At 39.6% G+C, this 12,586-nt stretch overlaps 1 protein-coding gene across 3 annotated transcripts in view; it reads right to left on the bottom strand.

Moving 5' to 3' along the window:
* Positions 1-12,586, bottom strand: part of Chd6 (chromodomain helicase DNA binding protein 6) — a 171,419-nt gene that overhangs the window by 118,691 nt on the left and 40,142 nt on the right. For all 3 annotated transcript variants that reach the window (XM_005362986.3, XM_026787117.1, XM_026787116.1), the window contains one exon: positions 5,669-6,186. In XM_005362986.3, coding sequence (XP_005363043.1) covers positions 5,669-6,186 — 518 coding nt within the window. The remainder of the gene's footprint in view (positions 1-5,668; positions 6,187-12,586) is intronic.

Raw genomic sequence — 12,586 nt, 5'->3', positions numbered from 1 at the left:
TGGACTGAATACTTACATTATAGTTTGAATAAAATCTCACGAATTAAAAAAAATGACTGCCAAACTTTGTCAAGACAAGGTAGGACAGTTCTTCAGAATTCCCTGCTTCACAGGAAAGTCTGTCAGATATGCTAGGCCTATAGGCCAGAGTTGGATGCCCTAACATTTCAGAGAAACTTTGGGTGACTGTCCAGTCAGCCTGATGCCCCTGTCATTAGGTAACATTTTATCCTCCTGGGGTCTTTGATGGAGTTGAAGACTAACTAGTTATAATTACAGTTTTTGTTAGTTATGATAAAAGGGTAAATTAGATATAAAATTTTTGACTCACCAAAATAAGATAGATAATAGTGTATTTTTCTCTAATTTGCCAAATACAAGTGGATTGAATATGGTAACTGTAATTCTTACCTAATAACTGTTTTGTTATATATAATCTTATGTTAAAGTAAAAACCTTCCTTTTTAATTTGACAAAAAGGTGGAATGTTGTGGAATAATTTTTTGTACACTTAAGATTTGTCATTGTGATTGGTTTAATAAAGAAGCTGGCTGGTCAAGAGCTGAAGAGGATAAATTTAGGTGGGAGAGCTAAACTGAAAATGCTGGGTGAAAGAAGAGCAGAGTCCGGAGTCTCCAGCCGGATGCAGAGCAGAAAATGAATGTGCCATGCTAATAAAGGTACCGTCACCTGGCAGAGCATAAATAAATAAGGAAAATGGGTTACTTTAAAATGTAAGTGCTAGCTAGTAATAAGTCTGAGCCATTGGCTGAGCATTTATAAATAATATTAAGTCTCTGCGGCAATTTGGAAGCAGCTGCTGGGATGAGGAGTGGGCTGTCAGGACAGGAAAACTTTTGACTACACACTGTTTAGGTCCAGGACATGTTTTGTAGCACAAATTCTAATTGTTCATAATAATAATAAAAAAAAAAAACCCTGGAGTCAGATATTAGGGGATGAAATCTGAGAAATAAGAGAAGCAGTACAGATAGTCAGTCATTAGAGAGACTTTTTACTTCTACCAATGCTCAGATTGAAGGGAAAACCCTGTCCTCATATTGTCTCCTCAAACTGCTACTGTCTCCACCAAACCTTAGACTGCATCTGAGTTTCTGTCTCCTCCTGCTTTATATTCCATTCTCCGCATAGCCATATCACTCCTCTCTCCACCTCCCTAGTGCTGGGATTAAAGGCATAGGATCCCAAGTGCTAGAATCACCTTTGTGTGAGCTCTGTTTCTCCTTTAGACTGGACCAATTTCACAGGGCCCAGGGTGGCCTTGAACTAACAGAGGTCTGTCTGTCTGCCTCTGTCTCCTGATTCCTGGGATTAAAGGTGTGTGCCACCACTCCCTGACCTCTAGTGGCTTAGCTCTGCAATCTGATCTTCAGCAGCTTAGCTCTGCAATCTGATCTTCAGCGAAGCTTTACTTGTTAAAACACAAACAAAATATCACTACAGCGTTCAACTGTCTGCTGCTTGCTGCCTCTCAAAGGAAATGGAATCATAAAAAAAAAAAGTTGGAACCATTTTAGTCCTTGAAAGAATACCAATGAGATGCTGCAGAAAAGGAGCCAATCCCTACAAATTTTTCTGACAAGGGATCTTCCACTTTCATTCTTGACCTTAGTCACGGGAACTTAAGAGTTGACACTGAAGCTCATCAGTCTGTCCTGGACAAGTCACTTATCTTTTGTTATTATTTCTTAAACATTTTTATTTTAAATAAATATTTTTTAAATGTGAATGTGTTCAGGTGCACAGGCACCCAAAGATGAAAGAATAGGGAAATCAGCTCCCCTGGAGCTGGAGTTACAAACACGAGCTGCCTGACATGACTGCTAGGAATTGCTCCCAGCAAGAGGAGCATGGGTTTTTAACCTCTGAGCCATCTCTTTATTTTAGAACTCCTATTTTTAATTAGAAAGCAGAAACACCACCAAATATTGACAAATTCATAAGGTATCTAACAAATCTTATTTTCAGGGGGAAGGGTTCTTGAATGCAATCAAATTAAATATGTAGAATATTCTGCTTGTATCTGACAAATTTCTTTGCTCCTGGGGAAACAAGGGACAGAAAGGCATGGTGATCCTGAGAAGCAAGCCATACAGACACCAAAACCAAAGTTAACCATTAAGAGGGCCGTTGCAGAAAAAAGTATGTAAGACAAAAAATTGGGAGGCCTGAGTTTACAATATATATTGGGAATGAGTTCAGAAAAATCATTTCTCTGTGGTTCTTTACTTCCCAGAATACAGTATGATAGGGCTGAACTAGATCCCTTTCAGTCTGCTGAGATCTAAAGCCCATAATTTATAATGACAATGAAGGATCCAGTCAGAGGGACATATAAGCACACTTTGCATTCAGACCTAGAGAATGCAAAGGACTAGGGATACTTGCAGGAAAAAAAGTCATTATGGTTGGGAGAAACAGCAAAAGCAATCTACAAGAAAAACAATTACCTCAAGGGTTTATGAAAGTGATCTAGCTGGGAAGTTTGCTACTAGAATTAAGGGAAGAAGCCAGACCTCCAAATTCTTGAGTAAGGGGGAAAGGTTTGCTCTGAAGGCAACTGTGGGGAAAGGTTTTCTCTGAAGGCAACTGTAACAACCAGAAGTTCCCATGCAAATATAAACTAAAGAAGAAATCCCCTTTTCTTATGCCTATATTTTCACAGGGAAAATATGCTTTATTCTTCAAAAGAGTGCAATGCTGGAGACGTTTCTCTAACTGGGGACCCACCTGAGGCAAGTCAGAAATGGGGAGGATTCCTGGTTCAGTGCTGCCATCTCTTCTCTGCCTGCAGTTATAGGAATGTGTAACCAACAAGAAGTCTGATTTCAGCCACAAGGCGATGTGAGTTATTTGGCCCAGTTATCAATAATAAAACTGACCACTGGACCTCTTTTGCTGGCCACTTCTCAGTTGGTTTAGAATCAAGACAGAGAAAAAGGGTTTAACACCGACGTGACTGACAAAAACATAAAAAAGGCAATGCTAATGTTTCAGAAAGACTGGTTGGGTTGTAGTAAAGAGGAGGAAAGACCAAAAGTCGATAAGCTGGGGGCCATGCTCCTGTAGTAACCCAGGCAACCAGTGAATCATCAAGTATTACCCAGGGTTTGAGATCAATAACTGTTCAAATAAAAACAAATACTGAGCCAATTTACAAGAATAAATTACACACATACATGCACACACACGCATGCAATTGAGACTTAATTACTAACATTTTAAAAAATCAATTATTATCCTTTCATAACTAAAAACTGACTGGTACAATAATTAATTAAAGGAACCAAAATATTTTTACAAAGATACAGAGGAAAAGAAATCAAAGGCTAAACAGTTCAAAACCCTATTTGGGCTACACAGAAAAGTATTATTACAAGTGTACACAGCCCTAACACACAGACAAAGCCTTTGTAACTTGCCCACATTTCTAAAGAGATGGCCATCTTTATCTACCTGTCAATCTCCACTCAAAAGATGCCTCCTAGATTTCTAAAGCTAGAGAGTTCACTGTCCTTTAATAGCCTGTAAAAGGACAAGTACTTCCCCAGCTCATTCACTTAGTTTAACTAGATCAGAATTACACTCTTTTCATCAAATGCTGTTAAGATCTTTATCAGTCAGAATCTTGATTTTGCCTCTACATGTGATATTCAACTTTATTTCAAGAAATAACTCCTTATTTTCCTGAAATAGAATTTCTAACAATGTCTATATGTTATCAACTTGTTTTAAATCTTATATAATGTCAGTATTAATTTCTTTAAGGAGAAGTCAATAAAACTGTGAACATGAGAGTTTAGAACATTAGTGAGTCCAGATACGTAATCTTCCACTGTCCTCCAAAGCACAGAGGTCCGCTCCTCTAGTTACCCTAATTCTCAAATGCTTAGGATTCATTACAGTTGATAACTCTACTAGTCTGAACTTCCTTCTTTAAACCTTTACCCTAAAAATTCCTTTACCCAAAGCAATGTACAAGTGTATGATTGGCAGAAGCCAAAATTACTATGTCACCCTACCCACATACTGGAGATCAGAGTATCCTTCCAATGTTAAATGAGCAATAAAGCTTCTATGGTTTCCATTAGTCTGAATACCAACTTTACCTGCCCCTTTTGGTCTTTCAAGGTAGACAAGATTTTATGACTATTCTTGCCAGCTACAACCCTAGGATCCATTGACCTTCAAGCTTCTTTGATAGGTAAAAATGAAATTCCCGTGGGAGTGAATACTATGTAATAACATTTAAACTTGGATTAGGAATTATCTATCTGGTCCTGACAAACCATCCTTCTGAAAACTAAACCAGCCACAAAGCAGACTTGAAGCTGCAGTACTCAGCACTAAAACACTTTCTAAACACACTTCCCCCTGTGCGCTGACCCAACCCAGGTGTTTGGCAGCCTCATTATGCAATGTTCTCAACATTCACACCAAACCCTTACGACTTCATGGTCTGATAGGACAGAAAGACAAACACCTGGCCTCTGTAGTTAGACTTCAGAAACTTAAGTTCTTTGAGTTAGGGATTATAATGTTTTTGTTTTATATTTTCTCAAAAAGTCTAAATACAATGTCATGCAGTAATGATTTTAAAAAGACATCCCATTTGTATGCAAACAGCAAATACTGACTTCTGTGTGAGAAGCACCATAGCTGCATGCTCTCTTCCATTACACACTGTATGGTGAATCTGCACCTAGGCCTCTGATCTACATAGGTCAGTTTGTTCTTGTCTAGCTTCATTTATCCAGCACTGTTTGAGCAGCTATGGAAGGGTCAGGGACTCTGCCAGACACTGCACTAAGGAACTAGATCAGAAATAATCCTACAATAGAGCATGGAGCCTGGGGAGGAAAGTCAGTTCTCTTGTACACAGTCTGTCTGCTCATGGTTCTGCCAGAATACCATACCACTGACTCCTACGGCTATGTACCTTTGCCTCTATACCACTGCTGTCTAAACATCCCCACTATCAGACCCAGGATGTCCTATGAAGTATACTTTAGACAAGTTGACATTTAAATTATTTTTTGTTTGTTTATTTTTTGTTTTCTCGAGACAGGTTTTTTTGGTGTAGCCCTGGCTATCCTGGAACTTCTTTGTAGGTCAAGCTGGCCTCAAACTCAGAGATCTGCCTGTCTCTGCCTCCTAAATACTGGGACTAATGGTATGCACCACCACCACGACCCGACTTAAATTCTTTTTTAATACAAACTGAATACCAAGAAATTACATGACTAGGAGGTGAGAGGAGGTTCATTTTTGATTGAAAGCTCAAAGGACATAAAGAACATATCCACAAGGCATTTAAAGAGCACATGCACAGCTCAGAGAGGATACCAGCCACCACATAAAGAGTGCTAAACACTAAGTACATAGACTAAAAAGATGGTAGGACTCTGAAGAAAGTTAGAAATTCTTGGAGTTTCCAAAAAGTACAATGTTTTAAGTATAATTTCAGATATTAAATTAGAAAACAACACCTTCCATTAATGCCAAGAGTTATCCCCCCCACTGTCTCATGTAAGTAAGGTACAAAGCTTGGACCAGGAGAGGTGTAGTCAAGTCGAGCCCAGGAGCTTAGGCTACTGACAAAGAGAAACAGCCCCATGAAGTCAAGGGCAAAGAGGAAAGTACACACCTAGCCTTCTTGGACTTCGTCCTGGATACGTAGTCAGTGCAGCTCCTCTTCTCTTTAGCCTCCTTGGTACCTGAGGCCTCCCGAGGCTTCCGGGGCTTCTTCACACCATCCTTCTGCTTTGCCTCCTTGGGCTCCTTGGCCCTCTTCGGCTCCTTGGCCCTCCTGGGTTCTTTTGGCTCTTTAGGTTCTCGTTTTCTCTTTGGCTTGGGCTCCCTGTCCTTGCTTCCCTTTGTTCCCTCTTGCTCTCCTGGATCCTTTTTCTTCCGTTTCTTCTTCACTCCAGTACCTCTGCCTCCACTATCCTCCATCCCATTATGGGATATCAACTTCCTAGAGAAAAGGGTATCAGCTTCTTCTTCAGTAGCATAAAGGTCCTTCTGGGACAGACAGTGATTGGCAATATCTTCGATTTTCTCTTCCTGATCAGTGCTGCAGTCAAATGGTGACGGTGATTTGTAATCAAAATTAACAGAGGCATCTGACATTGGGGAGTGACTCAAAGATTTTAACTTGGACAACTGTGAAAGAGAAAAAAAAAAGCACATTACTCCTTCGCTGCTCCATACAGACTGTTACTAGGTTTGATTCAGTCAATATATAGTGAGTACCTGAGCTCCGACCGTGTGCAGTTCCAGTACAATAGACCTTGAGATACAGTACAAGCAGAACACAGCCACCCGTGGCCTTATGCAGCAGTGGCATGATGTTGATATGTTACAAGTCAGAATATGAGCCACTGAGATGGCTCAACAGGTAAAGGTGCTTGTGTTCAACTTGGGACCTGTTTAATTCCCAGAACCCTTGTAAAGGTGAAAGAGAGAACCAACTGCCCTTTACCTCTACCATGCACCATGGCATGCACACTCATACAAACATATCAAATTCTTAATTTAATATATAATTAACATATAAAAATTTGAAGGACTTTTTCTATAAGGAAATCTGAGATTATTTTTATTATTTTATCTAAAACAGGCATGTATATAATAGTTTTCTACAAAAAAAAAAAACCCTTCAGATACCACCAAATCCTAGGCATACTACAGAGATCTGCAATGGGATTTATGATACTCACACACAATGCTACTATTCAAGTATGTTGAAACCTCCTGGTCATGAACTAAAGCAAGTTTCTGGGGTGATTCATGTACTCCTATACCTCTCAAAATTCATTAGTGACCAAGAAGTATCAACACTGAAGTGCGCTGATTCTGAACAAGGAAAGTGGAATCATTCCAACTTATCCTTTTTTAACGTTTACTTATTTGTATGTGCATATGCATGGGTACACAGGTCAGAGTGCAACTTGTGGGAATTCTCTTCTTCTGTCATGTGGGTCTGGAGAATTAAACTCAGACTGTCAGGGTTGGTGGCAAGTACCTTTATCTTCTGAGGCATCTTGATGGCCTACAAGTTTTACTTTTGATAATAACTAAAACTAGGCTTGTTCTGTATTTCATTGAACTCAGCTACTAGACTCAATCCCAAATACCTTATCAGAGAAGATGGAAGTGGGCAGTAGCAGAGATAATTAAATACAGAGAAAATAACTACAGCAGCTGCTAATGTCTACTGCACATGTCATATAAAGATAATGGATGACATAAGGACTCTAACAAGGTCAGTATAAAGATACCAGTCTGTACAGGAAGAAGTGGGAATTAGTGATGGTAAGGAATGTACCCTGAACAAGAAGCGGCTAGTGAGGACAGGACTGTGGATTTGGAATTCTGGCAAAAGGCTAATGTGTATTTATGACCTCCCAGAGAATAGTGACAGATTAGGCCACCAGACCAGCCAGATGAGACTTGGTTAAACATTGTTAAATGTAAGTGTATATACTGCTTTGGGAAAAGTCAGGTAATTTTTTACTAAACTAAACAAACACCTAAACTGCTGCCTATGATATTCCACTACCTAGAATCAAAGATAATTATCCAGGGACCGTCCCCTCAACCTCTACCAATTTTACAGATAAGAGACAACACAACTTGCCAAGGCTAAATTCCTAGAGTGACAGAGGTGTCACTTCTAAACGGGGAAGAACATAACTGCTTGATGTTATAATGGGGAAAAGGCAAATACTAGTAATAAAGATATAAAATGTAAATTTTGGGGTCAGTAGTCCTGAGAAGTTTTTTTTTTTTTTTCATGTTGGGAACTAGGCTAAGATTCCTGAGGAGCAAAAAACACATAAGACAAAAACATTTCTTTCACGTACGTCTGAGCGAGAGGGAGACAAAAAGTCTGAGTGCTAAATCCTACACCAGTGTCTCCACTTTGAAATGGCTCTAGGAGGAACAGGATGAAGACAGCATACCACAAGGGACTCAACAATAACTTACTTTATATCAACTTACATAGAAATGAGAGTCTAGGAACTGAGCAAAAAATAAAGAAAAAAGGGGCTGTTAAAAAACCAAAAACAATGGTGTTCCTTTGATCCAAGCTTATTAACCCACAACAGTCCTGGAAAACAATGAAATCTAGAAGAATGAGATTCATCTTAATTTAAAAAGTTTAAGAACAAATGAAAAAATTATAGTCTAAGGTAATGGTCTCAAACTAAGAAAGCCCATTTTAGTCCATTATCACAGGTAAACATCTAAGTTTAAAGACAAGTTTATACACGCACGCACGCGCGCGCGCGCGCACACACACACACACACAATATGTGTGTACTACTGAAGAGAAAACTGATATCCTATAACTAGAAGGAGGACAATGGAAACAGAGGTACTGGAGTGAAGAACTAGAAGAAAGGCCAGGGGAGTAAGAGAGAACAAAGAAAAGCAAAGGCAGTAGCCAAGCCAAAGAGCCTAGGAGGCCAAGAAGCAGAAGGCCACCTTGGTCCCATTCTTGTCTGTGGGTTCATCAACAGATATTCACTTTCCTCTCCTGAGAGGAACATAGTCTTCACCTTAGAGTTAGAGTGTCCTGCTTCATTCATGTACCACATAGACAATGAGTCAGCCTTCTGGGCCCAGGCCTCACTCTGGCCTCAAGTGTGAGAATACAAAACCTTCCCTGTTCACTTCTTTGAAGTAAATTGGCTGACCCCAGAGACCTTACTCTTTCTAATTAGAATTGTTGTGGGTGGGCAGGAATCCTGTGAAGGTATATGAAGAGACATAGGAAGAATTCAATGCTCTCTGGAAGAGTTGGAGAAAGTCTATTTTAAATCCTTTTGATTCATGAAGACAATGCTTTAAACTGGATTTACTATCACTTTTAAATATGCTGAAAGGGGCAAACAAATTGAAGGTCTGAATAATGCTAGTCCTGCTCTGTTGAGGGATGCTGAGAAGTCTCAAATCAACTGCTTACTCATCCACATTATCACCAATGTTCGTATTCTTCCTCACTCACTATTTTCAACCAAGGCTTGTGATTGGGCAATAGTTCAGGAAGCAAATGCCTTCCTAGGGATTTGAGCTCACCCCGCCCCTGGCTGTAGAAGACAAAGACAGACTGTGTTAGGAACATGGCAGCTGGCTAAATCCACCATGCTTATTCCAGTTCACCTTTTGCCACCACCAAAATTGAGCACTGCACCCTAGGCTTTCCCTTTCTCCCTTACTACCATGCACTTCCTGAATCCATCCACAATTACTCTCTTCCTTCCCTGTTCACTTCTTTGAAGTAAACTGCCTGACCCCAGAGACCTTATTCTTTCTAAATTACTCAAATTCTTTGGTGGAGCTAATACTATCTGTGTCCCTATATTCCAATAGCAGACTACCAGCCTTCCATCCACAGTGTAAAATCCTGGTTCTTCTGAGGCATGTACCATGCCCTACTTCAATTGTCTTTCTACAATCAGACTATACACAGTTCTTTAGAAAACATTTAAGTCACTGCTGAACCTGACCTGAGGAAGAACTTAAATATTTCTTGCACAAATAAATGTGAAAAACTCAGCAATATTTGCTTAGTGAATAGTTCATCTTCATATTCACTCCAGGGAAGAAAGTATGCTCTAGCTGTCTCAAGGTCTGAGAGTCCCGCTGCTCATCTGAATTACTCTTCCCAATTCACCAACTTTGTGTTTCCTCGAGGACCTAAAAATGAAGGCTATGCCTGCTCAGCTCTTGTCCATGGAAGCAAGGGTCTCTGAAAGTCACCAGGTCTACTTTATTCCCTGGCTATAGCTCCAAGTTTTAATAAAACATTTTTAAAAACTGGACTAATTGATCTAGATTACTGAAGTAAACCTTTTACCCTTACTATTTGTATATCACATCTCATCTGTAATATTTTATACTTCTTAGCAGCAAACAAGGAGCTGAGAGTTTAAAAAAAAAAGAAAGAATCAGCACAGTTTGTTTTCACTAAGGTGAGGTTGTGCTCCCCTTAAGAAGTATATTCAGCTGTAAAAGTTGGTTGGGCTTTAATCATTATAATTCACACCTTATTTCCCTAGCTAATTTTTGCCTGCCTAGTATTGTTTGGTAATCTCAGTAATTAAACTGCACACACTTCTTAGAGGCAGTTTAGTTATTTTCATCAACACAGATAAAAAGACTGCAAGAGATTCATTTTTCACAGTCCTATTTTTGGGGGCGGGGGACGACATTTCCTTTGGCAATACAAAGTCAATTTCTAAAGCCTTTGTTTTTGGCATGCCACCTGTTATGCCCCTTCTAGTTAATAAGAAGCATGATTATTTATTGCTGAATTTTGATTAACTTGTAAAAATCTGTCATCTCATTTTAATTTTCCCCAATAAAATTTTGAGCAGGGAAATGAGAAATTTCAAAGATCAGAATGCATTTACATGCCATTTTTCTTCAAAGTGGAAAAACAAACTAAAAGAAATGAGGATTTTTTTTTTTTTTTAAAGAATGGATGTTTTTAAAACAGACTTCCCCACTCCCCTTGTACATGCTGGGCAAGTGCTCTAGCACCGAGCTACAGCCTAAGCCTTTTTTGTGTTGCTTCTATCGTTTCAGTATCATAGTTAAAGCAAGCTTGATGGCTATTCACTCTGTTACACACTAAAGATTTGCTTGCTTTTGATATATTAAATACTAGGTATTTGACTATCATTTAATTACTTTTCACACTGTGAAAAATGAGACTGAACTTTTTCCAAGAGCCTGTAAAAGTGATACAGTGGGAATTTCAATCCCATTCTATGAAAACCGAAGCCTTTTCGATCCACCCCTAAATTGTGTGGTACATACTCAGTCCTAGAGCCTACAGATTGTTTTGGCTCCAGTATTCCATTTTTATGTGCTGAATTTCTTGCAGTTCAATAGTCCATATGACCCAGTGTCAAATACTGATGAAAGGAACAGGATCAGTTCTTCCTATTTATTCAATCTGACCCCAGCACAGCTAACAGTAATTTTCAAGTAGAATTCACTCTGCAGCAGGGCACAGCAGGGTCACCCTATAGTCCTGCACTCACAAGGCTGACACAAACTGATATCAAGTTCAACATCAGTCTGGACTACACACAAGCCTATACTTCTATATCAAGACTATCTCAAATACAAATCAGAAGCCAACAAACCAACCCAAAACAGAAAACACATCCCAAACAACAGAAATTCCATTCTGTTCACTAACCATTACTCTAAGTTTAAAATAAAAATCTCTCTAAGGATACATAATAGTTCGCCTTAAAGAATGTTTAAAAACAAAACATGAAAATTGCCTTAAGAACTATAAACCTGCCTGCCTATCATAAATAACAATTTTTTGAGGGTTTGGGATATATTCTACAAAGCATTTAAATGGTGGTTTTGGATGGATGCATGGTTCTTTCCATCTTCCTCATCATAAATGTAGCAGTAATAGAAGAACTTGTACATAGCTCCAGGTGCCTGTCAGAGTGAACCCAGGATGAATTCCCAGCAGGTGAACCTTTTCTGTGGTGCTTACCTACAACTTCCAGTTCACTGTAGCACCAGAAAAGAGAAATCCAATGTTTAGCTAGAAGTAGTGCTTTTCTTGTGAATAACTGACACTGATGAGAATAATTTCTCCAAATCATGCTCCCCTACAAGGGTCATCCAGAGGGTAGTCTGTGATAGATAGTCCACATCCCCTGTCTCTAACTAGGGTTCCAAAGGAGACTAGAAAGGAAAGAAAGGGTGGCTAGTTCTACCCAACGACCTTGCACGGGGTCTCAGTGCAAGACAGGAATTCAGACCACTACCACTACCCCATTGCTAGATTATCACCCAATTCCATCAAAAGAAACATCACTGGTGTGGGAGAATTGTCTGTATTTTGTCAATCATGTTTTAAATAAACACTGATTGGCTGATAGCCAGGCAGGAAGTATAGGCGGGAAAACCAGACAGGAAGTACAGGTGGGTCAATAAGAACAGGAGTATTCTGGAAAGAAGGAAGCTCTTTCCCCAGTCCTGCCCAGACTACCGAAGAAACAGGATGTGACCTGCCCCACTGAAAAAGGTACTGAGCCATGTGGCTAACATAAGTAAGAATAATGGGTTAATATAAGTTACAAGAGCTAATAAGAAGCCTGAGCTAATGGGCCAATCAGTTTATGATCTTCTGGAGACCTCTGTGTGATTTTCTTTGGGGCTAAACAGCTGTGGGAATTGGGCAGGACAGAAATCCCAACACACAGGACCTCATGTTACAGGCCACCCATCAGACAGACTGTATGAGTCAGAGGCATATCTCCACGTCTCACTTCTGTAAGTCACACTGACTGATATTCTCTAGGTTCCTTCCAATATAAAGTCATCAGAAAACAGAAGTACTAACTGAAAAGAGGTATCTATACACTATATTAATGAGTCACACTGGCCACAGTTACAAGTATTTTATAGATAAAAGAGTGCTTCTGAGCTGGGTGGTGGTGGCACACACCTTTAATCCCAGGACTTGGGAGGCAGAGACAGGTGGATCCCTGTGAGTTCGAGACCAGCCTGGTCTACA

This window comes from Microtus ochrogaster, linkage group LG8 (genome assembly GCF_000317375.1).
Source record: "Microtus ochrogaster isolate Prairie Vole_2 linkage group LG8, MicOch1.0, whole genome shotgun sequence".
Taxonomy (NCBI): Eukaryota; Metazoa; Chordata; class Mammalia; order Rodentia; family Cricetidae; genus Microtus; species Microtus ochrogaster.
Note: the sequence above shows the minus strand (reverse complement) of the source record. Positions and strands in the feature narration are given on the sequence as shown.